This window comes from Myodes glareolus, chromosome 23, assembly GCF_982192425.1.
Source record: "Myodes glareolus chromosome 23, mMyoGla1.1, whole genome shotgun sequence".
In the NCBI taxonomy this organism is placed as follows: domain Eukaryota; kingdom Metazoa; phylum Chordata; class Mammalia; order Rodentia; family Cricetidae; genus Myodes; species Myodes glareolus.
This window is the reverse complement of record NC_142048.1, coordinates 49,515,798-49,535,389: the sequence shown is the minus strand read 5'-3', so window position 1 is coordinate 49,535,389 and position 19,592 is coordinate 49,515,798. Positions and strand designations below refer to the sequence as shown.

General features: G+C 47.1%; 1 protein-coding gene and 2 long non-coding RNA genes across 5 annotated transcripts in view; 2 read left to right on the top strand and 1 right to left on the bottom strand.

The window, feature by feature from the left end:
- Slc25a15 (solute carrier family 25 member 15) overlaps positions 1–14,967 on the bottom strand; it is a 23,976-nt gene extending 9,009 nt beyond the window's left edge. The window contains exons 1-3 of the mRNA XM_085680700.2: positions 14,847–14,967; positions 12,054–12,168; positions 6,499–6,757 (exon numbers count right to left, since the gene is read on the bottom strand). Coding sequence (XP_085536826.1) covers positions 6,499–6,757; positions 12,054–12,108 — 314 coding nt within the window. The 5' untranslated portion in view covers positions 12,109–12,168; positions 14,847–14,967. The remainder of the gene's footprint in view (positions 1–6,498; positions 6,758–12,053; positions 12,169–14,846) is intronic.
- LOC125414393 (uncharacterized) lies at positions 2,431–11,913 on the top strand. The gene is made up of 2 exons (XR_007236245.3): positions 2,431–2,961; positions 7,944–11,913. It is a non-coding gene; the product is annotated as an uncharacterized LOC125414393 (long non-coding RNA).
- On the top strand, positions 14,171–19,592 carry LOC125414394 (uncharacterized). 3 transcript variants are annotated; one of them, XR_007236247.3, is made up of 2 exons: positions 14,171–14,496; positions 15,550–19,592. It is a non-coding gene; the product is annotated as an uncharacterized LOC125414394 (long non-coding RNA). The 3 variants fall into 3 exon arrangements; XR_015736200.1 differs by lacking the exon at positions 14,171–14,496 and adding an exon at positions 14,809–14,932; XR_007236246.3 differs by lacking the exon at positions 14,171–14,496 and adding an exon at positions 15,128–15,183.

Sequence of the window (19,592 nt, the reverse complement as noted above, 5' to 3'; positions counted from 1 at the left end):
TGGAGTGCTAGGAATCAAACTCAGTCTGCCTGATTGCTACATCCATGCATATGACCGCATCCCCTCAATTCATGTGTAGTAGTATTTAAAGCAAGGGTTCTTAAGAGGCAATTAGGACAGGTGGCAGTGGCACATGCCTTTAATTCCAGCACTCAAGGCAGAGGTGGCAAAACTCCGAGTGTTCAAGACCACCCTGGTCAACAGAACAAGTTCCAGGATAGGTAGGACAGTTTCACAGAGAAACCGTCTCAAAAAACAAAACAGAACAGAACAACAACAAAAAAAGGCAATTAGGAATAGATTTGTTTCTGAGAATGAGATCTTTATCATGTGATATAGCCTCCACAACAAGAAATGTTTAAGCTTCCTAATGGATAGTATTTTGTTTAGTAGCCCAAGCTAAGGCACATAAAGAAACAAAAAAGAAAGAATAAAAGGAAGGACCATAGGAAACGGGGAAATCACCTACAGTCCTACCTCCCAAATACAGTCTATTAATACCTTGGTGCATTTGTGACACTATTCCTTCTGGCTCCGAATCCAACCTGGAGTAACCAGACATGTAACCACTACAGATAAAAACCAGGCTACATTTTTGTGATCACAAAGATTTACCAATTCAGCTATGTCCTCTCATAAGATTTGATATGGTTCTCTTCCCCACTGCTCTTCTGAAGAGAAAGGTGGGTCCTTGCTGCTTTTTCTTCTTTCTCTATTTCTTTCTTTCTTCCCTCTCCCACTCCCTTTATCTCAATAAAACTCCCACATTAAAAAAAAAAAGATTTGATACAGTTTGTGTATGTTACCCAACTGTTTGTGTGATGGAAGCTCAGTCTTTCATGTCTTATTGTTGAGGTGATGGGACACTTAAGAGTTGGGGCCTTGGTGTGGGAGAATTGTCTATATTCTGTCAATCATGTATTTTAATAAAATGCTGATTGGCCAGGCAGGAAGTATAGGCGGGTCAACCAGACAGGAAGTAGAGGCGGGGCAATGAGAGTAGGATAAGGCTAGGGAGGAGGAAGCTCCCTCCACCACTTCTGCCCAGATCACCGAAGAAGCAACATGTGAGCTGTCACACTGAGAAAGGTACTGAGCCGTGTGTCTAACATAGATCAGAATAATGGGTTAATATAAGCTGTAAGAGTTAATAAGAAGCCTGACCTAATGGGCCAATCAGTTTATAATCTTATGGAGTCTTATGTGTGATTTTCCTTGGGAGTTGCTGGCTGTGGGGTACCGGGCGGGACAGAAACCCCAACAAGCCGGCCCTCATGTTACAGGACCTGCCCATGAAAACACCCAAACATCACAGGTTATTGCCAACATTACTGGTTACTCTTCACAACTTGACTGATAAAGCCCTACTGCTGAAGACAACATTTACGTATTCCAGACACAGAGAAGTCAAGCTGGTGCCTACCTAGAAGCTTCACCTCTGACTAGCATTCATGGCACTGGAAGGTACTCTTGCATCTAGAGGAGAAACTCGGTCATCAATACCTCCCTACTACAAACCCTGCGACCAACAGTGACTTCCTTGCAACACTGGTGCAATAGCAGCATAAATGCTAAGGAAATAATCAACCACTTTCTGAGCGGACCTAAGGCCTACTCCATGAGTTGGAAACCCATTCCTAACACAGCTAACGTGGCCAAGAACCTGAGACCAGGATAGGTCTGAGACAGGCCACTGGCTTAGGGGAAAACCTGTAACTGTAATTCTACTAAAGGAACTTAGTAATGAAATGATTCCTGATGGCATATCCTTAGGAATATTCATTGAACAGTGCCTCACTCAGCGCTCATCAGGGAAGCTTCTTTACCCCCTAAAATGGGACAAAGTGCGGAGTGAGAGACTATGGGAGCACTCAGTCTGAAATGGGATGTCTTCATCAAACCCTTCTCCTTGTGGCTCAGGATCTATGTGGAAAAGGTGGAGGGACTGTGAGAGCTGGAGAGAATGGATGTCTCCATGGCAACAGTGTCTTCCAGACAACAGCAGCCTGATGCACACATAACTCAGAGACTAGGGAAGCATGCATAAGACTTGCACAGGCTCCAGTCAGATGGGGCCCTGCACTGAGAAAGGAGAAGTGGACCCAGGCTCCTGCCCCTAACCAGCTACCTTACACTGATACCAAAGAAAGATTAGTTTTCTCCAGCAGAATCTCAATGGGTACATTCGCCACACTTCCCCAAAGTAGATGGGCAACAAAACTCAACTCAGTGGCATTTTGTAGACTTTCTGTTTCAGCTTGCTTTGTTTGCACTTTTTTTCCTGCCTCATTGGCCGTTTGTTTGTTTATTGTGACTTCCATTTTTGTGAGGTTTTTTTATATGTGTTTGTTTTATTTGTTTTGGTTTTGTTTTAGAGGGAGAGGGAGAGAGTGAATATAAAGTCTGGTGGGTAGAGAGGTAGAGGGGATATGGGAAGAATTGGGAGAGGGGGAAAACATGATCAAAATATATTGTATGAAAAAAAGTTTCAATTATAAAATAAATGTGGCGCCTAGGGTACTGCCATCCTTAGAGGGGATGAATACACTTCTCACAGGCTGCAGTGAATGCCCACAAAAGTAGAGCTTCCTGTAGTATCTGGTGACCTCTCTGTACATTCCCATGACGATTCCATCTACAGTACTGTCATACAGCCAGAAGACACCCTAGAAGAAGCAAGCAGACGCCAGCCCCATGCTCTTGTACCCCCAGACTATTATAAACTAAACAAGGTTCTTTTTTTGCTTCCAGCTTTGGCCCTGAATTTCTGTAATCTTGCCTGATGTTGGATGCTCCTCTTCTGCTGTGAATGTTTTATTATCATTGGTTAATATTTAAAGAAGCTGCTTTAGCCTACGGCAGGACAGAATATAGTTAGGCAGAAAATCTAAACAGAGACACAAGGCGAAAGAAGGCAGAGTCGGGAAGATGCCAGTGGCTGGAGGAGTAAGATGCCTACAGGTAAGCCACACGGCACATGGCAATTCAGATTATTAGAAATGGGTTAATTTATAAGTAAGAGCTAATCAGCAAGAAGCCTAAGCTATTGGTCAAGCAATTATACTTAATATTAAGCTTCTGAATGATTAGTTCATAAGCAACTGTGGGGACCTGCAGGCAGGACAGAAACCAGGCGGGACACACAAAGGTCTGCAGATATACTGACCCCGTGCATCAGACAGTAGCTGCTGTGCACAGGCTGAGCTGGTCTCTCAAACACCCAGGACTCAGGCAGCAGGCTTACCATGGGGCTGTTCGAAGAGGACTGTTTTGCTGGGTGGACTTCTTTTGATCTTAGAGAAATTAAGCCTACCACCACGACCTAACCAACCAAGTGTACCAACATCCTTGTGTGTAGAGCAAGAGGTTTGTACTGCTTAGTTCACTCTTCCCACCACTCCTTAGTTCTTTGTTGAAAGCCTAGCTTCAGATGGTCTTTTGGTCGGCCTCCAGGGCTACACTCGGCCTTCCTCAGTCTGCTTACAGGCCACTAGCTGCCCATGAGGGTCATTACCTAGATTGTGTCAGGTTTGCTAGAACGAAGGGATCAGTCAGCAGACATGGAAGTCAATTCAACCTCAGGTGTTGGGACGGTTCCAGAACCTGAATGAACCTTAAACATTGTAAGAGTACAAGGGAGGAGGCTGGAGAGATGGCTTAGTAGGCAAGAGCACTGGCTGCTCTTCCAGAGGACCCAGGTTCAATTCCCAGCACTCACGTGGCAGCTCACAACTGTCTGTAATTCCAGTTCCAGGGGGCCCTACACCCTCACACAGACATACACACAGGCAAAACACCAACATACATAAAATAAATTATTTAAAAAAAAAAAGAGTACAAGGGAGAGGCCAAGTCAGCGTGCCCACGGACTTTGCATTCCTCATAAGTACTTTCCGGTGCACAAAATTCTGCACACAGACCTTCAGCTCTACATGTAGGAAAAACACAAACAACTGGAATTGAAAGTGCGGAGAGTGTAGGACAGGGTTTTGTAAGCATCGACTGTAGGCTCTGTCTCATTTTGCTGTTTGGGTATTTTTGCCTTACTGGTCTGTCTGTTCATTTTGACTTCCATTTTGATGTTTTGGCGTGTTATGTATGCTTCTTGTTTTCTTATTTATTTTCAAGAGATAAAAAACAAAGTTGGTGTGGAGGATCTAGGAGAGTTGGGGAGGGGAAATATGATCAAAATATATTGTATGAAATTTCCCCCACACACACAAAAAAGAAAGAATCCTCTGTTTGACCTAAATGCCTCTGCTGCGTAAGATCTCATTCAACCAAAGGTCAAAGTAGAACACCACGTCAGGTTCAAACCAGGACACACAAATATTTGTGATGGGGTTGCAGACATCCACAGCACATGCTTGCTTTAACGGTTTCCCTTGGCCACAGTTGACAAATGCTCTCTAGCTCTGACCAGCATCCTTGCTGGTCTAACAGAAAGAGGTCTGAGTGGAAGGGGAACAGTGAGCTCAGATGACACCGTCCTTGGCCCAGCAGCTATGACTATTTCTCTATTTGAAAGACAGAAATGACAGCAACTCCACACGGTCATGGTAAGGGCCATAAAGACACAACCTGACACAACCTACAGCCAGGTGGTGGTGGCCCACGCCTTTAATCCTAGCACTCGGGAGGTAGAGGAAGGCGGATCTCTGAGAGTTTGAGGCCAGCTTGGTCTACAAAAGCTAGTTCCAGGACAGGCTCCAAAGGCACTGAGAAACCCTGTCTCCAAACAAAATAAAACAAAAGACACGACCTACATGTCAGAGTACAGCAGATTGTAGGCAGCGTTCTCTCAGCAGGTAACAAGCAAAACATCTCCTAAGAGGGAAAAGGGGAAAGACTCTAAGCTCAGCAAAGATTAGTGCTGTGTTTGAGCGTGTTAACCATGCTGATTTCCACATTGAAGAACTTGTGTGGTAAAAAGCTACACACCGTGGATATCACATGAAATAAATGTCCTCAAAGCTCCACACAAGAAACAGTGAGGCCTTTCCCAACCCTTTCTCAGTGACATTACCTCTTGCTCTGGAGAGGGTGTGGAGGAACACGGCTGTACAGCATTACTGTTCATCATCAGAAAAGATTAAGTGAACAGTAGTAATGCCCACCTGTCATCCCTGTGCAGGAGGCTGAGGCTGGTGGACGGTGAGCTTCAGGCCAGTCAAGGCTACACAGCGGGACCATGTCTCAAGGTAGTGCTCAAACCAGTCTCAGAAGCAGGGGAAGAGGGGAGGAACACCTAGGGCCAGAACCAGGTTTGCTTCCATCACCATTTCTGTCCTGCAGTCAAAGGTTGCCTTGCCCAAAGTGGAGCACGGAGTCTTCTAGCAGAACCTTCTCTGGGTACCCACTGCAGTTTTGGCCCCTCTCCCATGTGGTCCTTCACTAATGAAGCTGCCAGAGAGCCAGTTGCCTACTGCTTTGCTTGCCTGGTCTCCCTGTGGGATACTAATCTCTTGGCCTCTGCTTCCTGCCCTCCCTTAGCTGGAGGTCTTAGAGAATTACGTTCAGCCTTCCTCTATCCTGCATGGTCTCCTTGGGCTGTCTATCCAGTCCCCAGTTTTTAAACATAACTTCTACCATCATGATCAAATTTTTGTCAATAAAATAGCACATCTGAATCTTGTTGATATTGCCAGAACATACAAGTACAAGGAATCTACTTCAGTTGTGTTCAGCCTGTGGCTACAGTAGAGTTTGATTCCTACTGATAGTCAGCAAGCCTGCCCTTTGCAAGTATCAACATGTGCGTGTGTGTGTGTGTGTGTGTGTGTGTATAAAAAAAGACATATGATTTTATTGTATGTATATGTATGAAGGTGTACATGTGTGTATGGGTTTCTCAGGAGCTATACCTTTGTGTTTTGAGAAATGATCTCCCTGGGACCTAGGGCCCCAGATCTCCTTCTACCTCTGCCTTCCCAGTATTGGGATTATAAGCACACACCATGTGCAGCTTTTTCTGTGTGGGTGGTAAGGATCTAACTCAGTGCCCTGCAAGCACTTTAGTAATTAAGCTTTTCCCTGAGCCCTGTCTCCCCCAATATGATTTTAAACCATTTCAAATAAATCAATATTTCAAGGAAGGACAACGGAGCATCCCTGTGGCTTAGGAATTGTGTCTGGTCTCTGAACGATAGGTATCTAGCGAAGATCAAGCACAAATGGAGTCTGACGTGTAGGAGGGTTCGGGTCCATCTGTACTGCCTACACTCCACATTCCTTGTCCAGCATTGCTCAGGTACCTTTCCAATTCTCTCCATAAGCTTCAGTCCCATGTTCTACAGTTTTTGTCCAGTATCTTCCCATAGGGACCAAAGCACACAGTGGACTCTCGATATGATCCATTTGGCCTTCTCTGGTTACACCAGACAGTGTAGAACATCAGAATCATTTTTAAAAAGGGAAACGTCTTTCCTCTAAGTGTCATTAAAATTAAAAATTAAGTGTTTACTTATATAAAAACCAAGTGCCAGTGTCCCGACTCACCTCAGCTTTGCCTGCCTGTCCAGTCCAACCACTTTGCGGACCACCTGCTGGCAGAAGCCGTAGCACATGAAGAGCACCGAGTTTTCCGCAATATTGGCAATCAGGGCAGGACTGGTACCCTTGTAGAAGCCACGGAAGCCCACCTGGGAGTAGGTCTTCAGGCAACAGTCGGTGAGGCCTCGGTAGAGGCCTGGAAACGTCTGCATCTTCACCTTCATGGTGTCGAAGGGCTGCCCAGTCAGTACACATGCTGTGCCCCCTAGAGGTAGAACACGAGTCTTTAGAATGGGCCTACAGCCACACACAAAAGGACAGTACCTTGCTGCCCATGGTTTACCAGTATCTCAGTTCCTAATGACTGACTGCCTTTCCCAAATCCCCTAGCCAAGTTCAGTACAACTTCTGGCAGGTGCCTATGCTGGTCAGCACCAGAGGCCCATCCTAAAGGGAGTTACGCTTACAGGGCAGGTCTTTGGTGTCTACATTCCAAGTCCTGAGTACAAGACATGGTCTATGTTTAGCGGGGCTCACCCAGGTAGTGGGCAGAGATGGGCTGGAACCCGTCTTACTGTGCCACCCCAGAACATCTGTGAACCTCCATTCTTCATCAACACCATCTCAGAGTGTTAACTTGGCACAGAACTGACACACAAGCGGTTACTAGCCAGCAGCCACTACAGACATGAGGGAGGAGCGATGCATGCAGCAGGGACAGTGGGCGGGACAGTGGGAAGGAGGTAGAGACAAGCATTTCTCCTTGTCTAGGGCCCAACTGTATGATGACTATGAGAAGAAAAACATCAGGGCCAAGAGCAGATAAGGAAAACAAGACGCCTGCTAATTAATCTCGAGGGCAAAGCACTTGACCCTGAAAAGAGCGCTTTAATTTGAGATCTATCAATTAATAATCTGTACGCAGGGAACAGACTACAATTACCTTTGCTTAGTAGGAATCACTGGCCCCAAGTCTGCCTTGCATTTGCTTTCTTGCTGTAAGAATATCTAATGCACTTAAGTCTAAATTGCACTAGATCACCTCAGTGAGAACTCTGAGCACAGGGATAAGAACAAACTGGGATTGCCCATAATGTCTGCAGACCCTGGACTAGGACCAAAGTTTTAGGACATGCCGCTGGTTAATATTTACCTCCCTCACGAGGATCAGAAGGCCCCACATTCCTGGCATCCCCTGCTTAGGTCAGGAAACAAGGCAGCTATGTGATGAGGCCACTAACACACCATCAAAATAGAAGGCTTACACAGAATAGTTAAGAAATGCAATTTTAACAACCCAGATATCACACATCACCATTCCACCCGTGCTGTGGAAGTGGTGACGGAGGGCAGTGAGGACAACGTTATTTATTTACTGGTAGACAAGGTTAACATCAAGGGATCAGAGAATTGTTTTCTGTGATTTTCTTGCTACTGTTTGCTTCTTCCAGGGGAGTAACCACAGAGTGTCACCTGATTATCGAGAATTCTGAACTACTGGAAGATCACTCAGCAAGGTGTTAGTGTGTGCCACGACCCAGGAGGTGGAAGCAGGAGGACTCAGAGTCCCGGGCTAGCCTGTGCTAGTCAGTGAGAACAGAGCAACAACAACACATCAAGATGATTTTCCTATACTGCTCTCCTGCATACTGCTGGGCTAGATTATGTGGTCCCAAACATAGCAAAATCACTGAATTATTCCAGAGCAGCCGGTGACTGTTAGGACTTTTAGAGTGCCCATTTTGGATAAACTGAGTGAAGCCAGTAGTTCAGCACATTAACCTTCCAACCGAACCACTTGCATGTTAACGCTCCGCCTGAATGTGCGGACAGACAGCAGTTACTACGACAGACATTTGCTGCATTTCCGTGACGATTCTGTGTCTGTTCCAGAAGGAAGGAAGCTGAATGCTATAATATAATGTAGCTGGCAGCTTCGTCTCCTCATGAAAGTGGACCTAAGTCCCAACGATGCTCACCACAGAACTCAGTCCAGTGCCCACCCCCAGCTCCAGCCGGCAAGCACAGTGCCAAGTCGGCTCTCAGATTTATACATCAGTAATGCCGAGAATATTGCAGGGTTTCTCCACGTGGCGTAGAAATTCCATTTCTGACCATTCTCTCTTCCTTCAAGGACAAACGAAAGAGCCTCTGTCTTCAGGGGCTACCACAGGCAGCTCTCCATTTGCTCTCCAGGAGAGGTACCGAGACCAGAGCATGCTCAATATTTCACCAATAGTCACTGTGGTGGGTAATTCTGACTGTCGGTTTGACTGCTTTGAGAGGCATCTAAGAGACCAATAAAGCAGACCTCTGGGTACCTGTCAGTTTCCTGAGAGCATTAACTAAGGAAGAAAGACCACTCTGAAGCACCTCACTGTCTGGTGTCCAGATGCCATGCAAATGAAGAGTAGAAAGAAAAGGGACAAGAGCAGAGTCGGGTCCCCCCCACTTCTCTCTCTGCTTTCTCCCCCTCCCCCTGCCCCGCCATGGGTGTGGGTGTATGTATAGTATAGATGTGTGTGCTTTCTCCCCCTGCCCCCGCCATGGGTGTGGGTGTATTTATAGTATAGATGTGTGTGCTTTCTGGCTGCCAAGATCTGAACTTCTCTGGTCTGCCATCCCCCCCCACCCCCCCCCCCCCCGCACACACACCAGGATGGAATAAAACACCTGAAACTGCCAGCCAAAATGAATGCCCTCCCTTAGGTTGGCCTCCTCTCCCCTCCCTTCCTTAGATATTTTTATCATAGCCACAAAGACTCTGCCTACGGACTGTCTGCTTTACATACACAAGCAGCAATCACAAGCCACTGAGGCCATTTATCAAGGAAGGGACAACTTACAGCAGGACATACAGGTAAACCCCAACCCCCTAGTCGGCGGCAGTGCCGCTTGACAGGACTGGGAAGCAGGACATTAAGATATCCCTTCAAAATGGTTTTTGGGGTGCTTGTCATTTTGACACTGAGAAGATAAACTAAAATTCCTTCACTAAAATTCACTTTCCAGCCAGTGAATGAGGCACCCTGCAAGGACCGCCAGGGACGATTTTCCCCTGCTGTAAGACAGATATTAAACTAGCTCCACGCAGTCTCCAGACTCCCGTGGCTCGCTTTTGTAAAACACACTGCCTGTTCTGGTAACTAGCCAACGCTCTAACTCTGCTTTGACACTCATCCCAGCTGCCCAGCATCCTTTCCTGAGACCTCGCCTACAGCAAGCACAGGGCAAAGATGGCTGCCTGGCACTTTAATAGCAATGGGTGGGAAACTTGTCTGGTGGGAGCAGCTTTGCTTAAAATCAGAAGGAGACAAAGAATTGGTTTACATCTCATCATGACCCTTGATCACAGCCGGCTCTGTTCTTACAGCTAAACCACCTGACCAATGAGGGGGTGGTCATGGAACAAGGGGTTCACTGCACAAGTGGAAAAAAAAAATCTCAAAACCTAGCAATTTGCCAGTGCAGAGAGTTAGGATAGCCAAGAGTTCAAACTACCTCTGGCCTCAGAGAAGGTTGCTGCCCTACTAGACACTAAAGCAAAGGTGTCAACAAAACAAGCCAAGATCTTAGTTTTTCTACATACGCAGTGAATACTGATCCCCAGTTCTGTAAGGCATGCTATACCAACTAAACTTTGGGACCCTCAAAAGTAAGACTGCTCCTTCCTGATTGCACTCCAGGTACCTCACACTAGAACACAGTCTTAGGTCACTAATGAGCATCTTCTCTGACCAGCTCCCCAAAGCCCCTACCCCTGCCAGGAACCCTGTAGTCAGAAATCTCGAAACCCAGCAGCTCTGGGGATAGATAGCCTTGTGTTCCCAAGCCCAGGGACAGATCCCAGACTCAGGCAGCAGAACCATTTAAAGTCAATATATGGACATGCTGTCATTGTTTTAAATAGAAAAGGCCCGCCGGCAACCCTGGGCTATACAAGGCTCCCAACAATACTGTTGTAATTTACATAAAGACTATAACCTGTAAGTGCTACTCAAATATCCGAATGCGCACTCAGGGAAGAGGGAAACTTGTTAGAAAGCCTTGCTTGCTCTCAGACTGACGGGAGAGCAGAGACTGCCTGCAGTTGAGATTCTCAAGCGACTACACACCTTCTTACGGAAGACCAAGAGCTGCGATGCTCGCCACTAGCCAGAGCTGGCGGATGTTTGTCTCCTACAGCCAGCATCTCCACAGCATGCCATGAGGACAAAGAGGGAATGGGAGCCAAGGGATGGAACCAGCCTCTCTTCCACAGAATATGGGGGACTGACCTGAAGACCCACCGTGGTTAATAACACACTGGGGTACAACCTTGCTAGCTATTGGACCTGCTCACCACACTGGAACAGTCTTTGTCCCTAGACTGGAGAGATGTCCTTGGCTGGGGATCCTTATCAGCCTTCCTTCTGAACCAGCTTTGACCTTTGATTCCTGAAGGGGGGTGGAAGAGCTGAGGGGGAGGGGGAGAGAGAGAGAGAGTTGTTCTCTGTACAAGGATTTTTTTTACAGCTGAACAAAGGGACAGAGTGAGAGGTGGTAGTCCCCTGACCACACTTGATCTGCTGACCCAAGAGGTCATACAGGGTAAGAGAACATGGAGCAACCTGGCGCTCTTACCTCCCATTTACAAGAATTAATATGTGTGGGGGCAGGGTAGATGAAAGGTTCCTCTGGGAAAAATGTGCTTTCCAGTGTCCCTCTGCCCCTAAGATGACTCGGAACTCTGGAAACAAAATGACTATCACGGGTTCCCAGTTCTTTTTGCCCCAGCCTAAGCCTCTCCCTATGCCTGCATGTCAAAGGTGGCTCTTTACAGTGGCCTCATGTCACCAGCCCTGGCTCCAGTCTGCCCTTAGGCTCAGGATCTAAGGGTCAGCCTCAACCACCCATTCTCAAAAGTTCTGCATCACCTTCCCTTCCCCACCAGGAGACACTGAGGACTGTCAACCTCATTGCTAGAGACCTTCCTTTCGTTCCTGTCACCGAGAACAGTAATGGGAGCTGGAGAAATGGCTCAGCGGTTAAGAGGGCTTACTGTATTTCTAGGGTGACTGCTTTAGTTCCCAGCACCCACATGGGGGGCCCACAACTGCCTACGACTTCAACTCTTGGGGGATGGGGTCACTTTTCCAGTCACCTCAGGTACCTGTTCACCTGGGCAGATGCTCACACAGGTGTGCACGCACACACATACACACACACTCACGAATAAAAATAAAGCAGATATTAAAAAAGAAAAGTAACTTGCATTTTGCCCTACAAAACATCTGAAGCCTGCCCAGCAGGGACCCACTGCCACTTGCCTGTTCTAGCATGTTGAGTTAGTTCATTTTGGAACTAAGATGTTTTCTACCAATACCAGGGACATCCTTCATTGTCTGGTAAAGCTTTAATAAAATTAAACCCTACTGTGTATGTACTTGCTGCCACACTCTGAACAAAATCACATTCCCATTAAACTGATTCATATTACCTATGGGATAACAACTTCCAACCCACTCTGAGGAACTACTTAAGGAATCTGGGCACCCAGGGTGAGGGCAGGTGAGGTTTACCTGCGGCCCCTGCCGTGAGGTCAATGGCAGCTTGGATGGCAGGGTTGGACTTCATGGTGCCACTGGGTTCTGTGGAAGGCAATTCTCTACAGTGTAGGCTGTGTACCACATATCCCTGGGGAGAAGAAAAGGTTCAGTTAGCCTCTGCAGCCCCCCATTCTCTAAGCCTGCTAAGTTACTGCACCTTAACTTCTGAGAGGGGGAAAACGGGTTCCTAAGGAGGCTGAATGTATCAACACAGCCAAGTGCTCCACTTCCCTTCCAACACTGCTCACACACCAAACCTTCCCTGAGTGAAAACCTCAACAGCAGCAGATAAGGAACCAATCACAAATGGCCCAGACCTCACCAGATTAGTGTTTCAGCGGCCTATGGTGAAAGTCCAGTCCACCAAGCTCAGCCATAAGTTCAGACAGCAACCTGTGCCTCAGAATGTCAGAGCCTAGGTGCTCCATCGAGTCACAAGGCTCCTAGACCCGGAGGTCTTCATCTAAGACAAGGTGGATTATAGAATTACCACGCACAGGCAGTCATAAATGTCACAAGGTCCAGAATAAAGCCCTGACCCCGCTCTTGTCACGACTCCATTACGTTTCAGCTGTAAATGTGTAGATCTACCTAAGGTCATGCTACAATTCAGATCCTGATTCAACAGGCCTCATGTAGGACCAGAGATTCTCACAGTCCAAGCTCCAGGGTAAGGCTGATAATGTGGGCCAGCCCCACTTTGGTGCAACGTCTGGACTACTGGGTTCCACTTTGACTTGGTCAGAATCCCAGGAGTAAGTCTCAGAGAGTCTAGTCGCCATGGTTCTCTACAGCAAAACTTGAAATGTTTGTGTTGAAGGCTAGAGTTTCGGGAAACAAAGAAGTCTTCTTCTACCTTTAGAGAAAAAAAAAAAAACCAACTTGCCGAGACATGAACTTAATATTAACTAGAAAAAAATGGAGGAGGCCTTAACATACAGGATCAAAGTTGCCCATCACTCAAACTATTCTGTATGTTCTCAAAACACAGGATGGACTTACATAGAACAGAGAACAGTTTCGTTTCTCGTCACACTGAGGAGTTTAGTGTATTAGGCCAAGGTTCTTTCAAATGCCAAGGCTAGCCAGGCAGTGATGGTGCATGCCTTTAATACCAGCACTGGGTTGGCAGAGTAGGGAGATCTCTGTGAGTTCAAGGCTAGTCTGGTATACAGAGAGAGTTCCAGGACAGGCTCCAAAGCTACAGAGAAACCCTGTCTCAAAGCAAAACAAAAAACAAGCAAACAAAATAGGCCAAAGCCATTCTGAAAGCCAAGAAAACAATGCCAGAAACCAAGAATTTGAAAAAAAAAGAAAAAAAGAAAAGAAACAAACAAACAAACAAAAAACCCCACTACCCCACTTTGTCAATGACTATATTCCAAGAATCTTTTCTTTTTTTAAAAAAAAAAAAAGTTTCTTTTTAAATTCGCAGTGTGGTAGTAGTTACAGAATAACCCAGTCCTATATTTCTGCAGGGCAAGCAAGACTGGCTGCAGGGGTAACATTCAAAGCGGCCAGGGATAAACTTCAGTGTTGCCATTTCTTTTCACCTGAAGGATTCTTCACTAACTTGGGAGGCACAGAAAAGTGTATCTAAGTACCCAGTCACTATGAATGGGACCCCTTGACATAAGTCAACCGCAAACACTTCAAATTCTAAAGATAACGCAGAGAGCCAAAGGAGCAGGGAGTTCGCTGTCAGTTTGAACCTCCTAGAAACGTCAGAAAGACTATGCCCAAGTCTCATCGACTTGGAAGCCTAAGCAAGACCTACACAAGGATGATACCAATAAACACGCTAACAAGGATGCAGGAAATCTCAAGGGCATCTCTGCCCTTCACAAAGAGCTACAGGTGTTACAGGAGGCCGCAATAGGCCAACTAAGAAATGTTGCGGGGAGGGTAGTCTCCCGGAGCGGGAGTCCCTCAATTGGATACATACAAGTAGCATTATATGGACTGAAAAGGTTGTTTATATATTTACGACTGTGTGTGTGTGTGTGTGTGTACATTTCAAAAACAATTACACATAACAATACACAAAACAAAGCTTTTCCGTTCTAGAGATTAAATCTGACTTCCTGCAAACAAGTCAGTCTACCACTCAGTCTCCTCAGGGGTACCTGTCAAATTGTAAGAAACAGAAATGGTACTAACAGATGAACCAAGAAAGTATGCAGAATGAACTCAGTGCAAACTGTGGCTTGGAGTGTATGAACAGGACTTGCACAAAACAGACTGGTCCGCACGGATCTAAACTGACTTAGAGGAGCTTGTTGTACAATTTGGAGTAGAAAACCGGAATCCCTTGAGGGTCCCACCCTCTTCCTTCAAACTACCCAGCAGTCGCAGGAACACCGACAACACCACACTACGGGTTCCTAGGGGAAGACAACTTCGGTGGTCGAACCAGGTGAGGCTGCATTTTGCTAGGTCAGACTTGTCTCCGGCTGCAGCTGGGTGGCAGGAGGCCGCATGCCACCACCACCACCGAAACCATCGGCCGAGCGCCGGCACCGGGGTGCCAACTACTGCCGCAGCCGCGAAGCGCGTCACCCGGCCTGCACCGGATCCCCCCACCCCCGCGCGCTGCGCGCACCCCGCACGGCACCACACGGATCAGAGCCCGCCCGGAACCCGGCCGCCAGCCCGGTCTGTGCCGGTGTGGCAGCACGTGTGCGGCAGGGCGGGGACTGTCAGGCCGCGTCCCCTAGCCCGGCTGCCCGCCGGCCCGCGCGCTCCCTTCTGCGCCCGCCGCCTCACCGCCGCGCCTGGCTGCACCGGTTTGCACTCCGCCGTCCGCGCTCCGCTGGCGGCCGCGGCTCCGGGACACTCTTTAAGGTCGCAATGTGGGTACAGCCCTCCTGCCCGCCCTCCCGAGACCCTCCACTGGCCCTCCTCCCCGGCCCCTCCGCCCCGCCTCCCCCCCCCCCCGCTTTCCCCCCCGCTTCCCCCCCCCTCTCGAAACCCCCAAATCCCGCCTCCTTAGGCCCCGCCCTCAAAAAGCCCCTCCCCGGGGCCCGCCCCACCAGAGGCCCCGCCCTCCCGAGTCCCGGAAGTCTGCTCTCCACGCTGTCTGCTTGTCTGGAGGGCCCAGGAGGTTGGTGGGCCCTCACTCACCTTGGGGTCTCCTGGAGGCTGTGGCTTTAACGGGAATTGAAAAGTACTAGAATGGTAGTGATGAACTATAGATTCACTTACGGCCATCTTTTACATTTACCTATTTGTTTAGAGACAGTGACTCACATAGCTCAGACTTAACTTGTTTAGTTGCTAAGGATGGCCATGAACTTTCTGGTCTTCCTGGCTCCACCTTCCAAGGGCACGGAGGTTTGGTTTTATGAGGTGGTTGGAATCAAACCCAGGGCTTCTTGCAATCGAGCTACACCCCTAGCCCATCCGATTTTATTTGCTTGTGTGTTCGTTTGCTTTATATTGCTTTAAATTTCCGTCTTTCTCCTCCAAGGAAATCCATCCCCAGGAACATTACGGAAAGGAGACCCATGTAAACTGCTGCTACGAGGAAGCCTCCCTGGTTTTCAGGTTCCCAGTGACATATTCCTCTGACATCTTATTTAGAAGTTGACATGATGGTTCAGAGGTACGGAACTCTTGCTGCTTGTCGGCATCAGCCCCTTAGACCTGGTGCTTTACAGAACACAGTGTAACTACAGAAACAAGCCGGGGAGCTTGGCTGAGTTGTTCAAAGTAGCACATAGTCTAACAAGTTGGAGCCTTCGGCAGCTGTGTTCTGTGGACGGGGCTACTCCAGATGGTGACGTGGCAACCTTGATGAGCCCCTGGTCCCCACGCTAAGGCCTTGTTTGTCCCAGTCGGGTTCCTTCCTCTCCTTTCCTTCCAGCTCTGTTCCCAAACCACTTCTGTGTTTCTCCTTCCCTCAATGTCCTCTTGACAGCTCTCAGCTTCAGTTTGTTCTGCAACTAAGACATAGTTGAGATTGTGCTTAAAAAAGAATGTAAGCCTCTAGTCTGTAAAGTTACCCTTTCTGTACAAATGCGTGTCCATTTATCCTCTGGTTACAAACCAACCTGAGGAGTCCCTGTGTGGGACACACTGGCTGGTGCAAGTGAGGCTCTAAAGAAATGAGAAATGGGTTGTTTACCCAGTGCGATGCTAGAGCTACAGGGACATTTGGGTTCGGCAGAGGCCTGTCCAGAGGTGCTCTTAATCTCCGTGAAGTTCCACTTCTGGGAAGGTGCAGACATCCCATGACTTTGGTCACCAGATGCCTCAGGATCATCTTGTATTTTAATTTACTGTGTAAATTAAATTAGGAACCTTGGTATGAGGAAATACTTCGTGTAACTTTCAATAAATACACCTTTGTATGGCTCTTCAGGGACTCAATTCATCAGAAGAGGCTGGACCTTCCTGCTACCACATAGGCCCGAAAATTTCATCTTGGAGTGCCTTCTTTCTTTAACAGACCCGCACTGCACGGTGCACCCCAACAGGAAGGCTTTTTTTCTAAAGTAAGAGGGCTGCAGGGACCACCAGTTCCTAGAACCAGCTTAAAAATCCACGTTTCCTTCCATCCTCCTTTGCATCTTTGTTCTGGGAAATGAGAAGCAGGCCAATGTGTTGCTACTTCAGAAAGAACTGCTTGGAAGGCTATGGGTTTCCACTAAATAAAGTACCCATGCAATTCCGTTCAGTGAGTCCCCAGGAATAATGGGGCCTCTTTTTTTCCCTAAGATTTATTTGATTTTTAAATGTATGTGTATGTGTGAAGACATGCATGCTGGTACCTGTGAGGCTGGAAGGGAAAACTGTAGTCCCTAACTAGAGTCACAGGTGATTTTGAGCTACCTTATTCGTGTTCTGGGTCCCCTAAGAGCAGCAAGTGCGCTCTGTTAACTGCTGGACCGTCTGTCTCCCTCTCCTCTTGAAGATAGTTTGTCACAGACACGGACCACTGCTCTCGCAGAACAGCAGAATGTATTTCTGAGCTGAATTCCATGAGCAAACACAGTCACACACTGGCCTGCCTGCTCAAGGTGGTGGCTGGCTACCTTGGGATTGTGCAAGATGGCACTGTGGCTGACCTGTAATGGAAGCAAGTCTGACGCAGGTGGAAGGACAGACAGATTGACCACGTGAATCAAGCTTCTCTCAGAGCACCAGAATTTCACAATGTGCAGGTTAATGACATCACAGGGGGGGAAATAACAAAGTGTAACTGGCGTTGCTAACAAGTCACAAACACGGAACGTCCCGGATTCAAATGTGTACTTGGTCGGTGAGGAAAAAGAAAATAATGCTTCAGTTGCACAGTTTCGATGCCCACTACATGGGACTTGGGCCGAGAACTCCCTCAATTCTTGTTTGGAGTCAGTACAACCAATATTTGAAGTTGGAAAAAGCAAACATAGGTTTGGATTTCTGTGAAGCTGTATGAAATGACAGGGGAAATTTGCATCAGTGAAATACTTGTTAGAACAGTGTTTGAAAGGAGGCAATTTCTTTCACGTATCTTTGGAACCTTTTATAGTATTGCAAAAATGAAGGAAGGCCAGGAGGTGGTGGTGCACGCCTTTAATCCCAGCACTTGGGAGGCAGACACAGGTGATCTCTGTGATTTCGAGTTCCAGAACAGGCTCCAAAACTACAGAGAAACCCTGTCTTGGGGAAAAAAAAAAAAAAGAAAGGGAAGAAAGTCAGATCACACATATATTTTATGAGCCTTAAACTTACACATTTGTAAGGATAAAAATAATGGCAACATAATTACCGATGATGCTCACAACTGCTCACCGTTTTGTGAGTCATCAATAATAGGAAACATGCCATAACTGAAACAAATTCCTCTCCTCATATATTTTAGGAAAAACTTGGCAGCAGGTAGCATAATCCCCAAGCTACGATACAATCATTTCGTCTATGTAAAGCTATCTAGAAGTAGGAAGGGCTGGGGTTGGCTAACAGCTCTGCCAGGTCTGGGTCAGATTTTCCATGGACTGCCCTCTCTCTCCATGGCAGATTTTCCACAACCAGGACTGCCTAGTGACTGTGAGAGAGCGGGCACAGCTCTGTGTGTAGTGGCCTTACATGCTTTGTCCAAGTCAGGAGGAAGCATTCTCACGCATCTTCTTGTCCGAGGAAAACATCTCTCCTCCCTGACAGTTTTCAGTCAGGCCTCACCTTGTGGTCCACTGGCCCAGAACTGGCTTTCATTCCCTCTCTCAACAATAATAATGGTAACAATAGTAACAAATGGTGGACAGACTAGAATTACCCATAATTCATGTAGCACAGGGTCCAGGGAACTCCTGAAAAGGACCAGCTAGCAAACACTGGAGACTTTCCAGGACATGCTGTCTCTACCGTGTGCGTTCAGCTTTACCACCGTAGAGCCATGGGCACTGCGGATAGTTAAGTGAAACTGTTTTCCAACAAGACTTCATTTTTCTTTGCACATGGAAATTTCATCTCATATTAGTGAGAATGCTTCTTTAGTTTGCTGTGATGAAACCATAACCAAAAGCAATTCGATTGCTCTTACAGATTAGAGTCCATGTCTAAGTCTGTAAAAAACTGACAAAAGCAATGACAGCATCTAATTTTAACTTCTCACACTATATCATTCTTGCATTTTTCAACTCTTTGAAGTCAAGTTTTTTAAAGCATTTGGAACAGTTGGAGGAGTAGGCTTGTCAACTAGGTTCAGTATGAGTACTTTGCTCCCTTAGAGCTGTAGGAGGGGCCCACATTCTCTGAGATTAAAACACCCCTGCTTGAAAAGAGGAGAAAGCAGTGGATCCCCAAATTTTCTAGCGGCAATCTTCTTCACTCAAAAATTTTTATGTGACCTCAGGTATTTAGGGAGCTAAAATAGATGTACAAATCAAACATTCACTTATAATAAACCCTAAAGTTGCTTTAAAACAATTCTTTGGTATACATATCTTGTTTGTTTATTTGTTTGTTCGAGACAGGGTTTCTCTGTGTAACAGCCCTAGCTGGTCTGGAAGTCGTTCTGTAAACCAGGCTCGCCTTGAACTCACAACGATCCACCTGCCTCTGCCTCAGAATGAAAGGAAAGTGTCCCCACCTCTGGCAAGTTCCCACATCTTTGCCAAGTCATTGAAATAACCTTTGGTAGGGAGAGCCACACCCCCAGGGCGTTCACATAGCAATTCCACATGGGGAAGAAGTTGCAGAGGCTGGAACTGAACTGTGTCGCGATAACGTCCTGTGGGCACTTTCTGAGAGTTGGTGATCTCTTCTGAATGTGACAGCAGCGTGGCCCTGAGTCCTGCCTGAATCCCATTTCACAGGCAGGGTTCTGAACTGTGTAAGAGCAAGAAGAAAAAAGCTAGCTGAACAATAAGCAGAAGCAAGCAAGCGGCGTGGCTGCATTTGTTTTTCTGTTCTGCTGACCACAGATGTAGTCTGAGCAGCTGTCGTAAATCTCCTGCCTCTGTGACTTGCCCACATGATGGACTATAACCTGTGGTTTGAAGCCAAATAAACCCTCTTTTCCCCTAA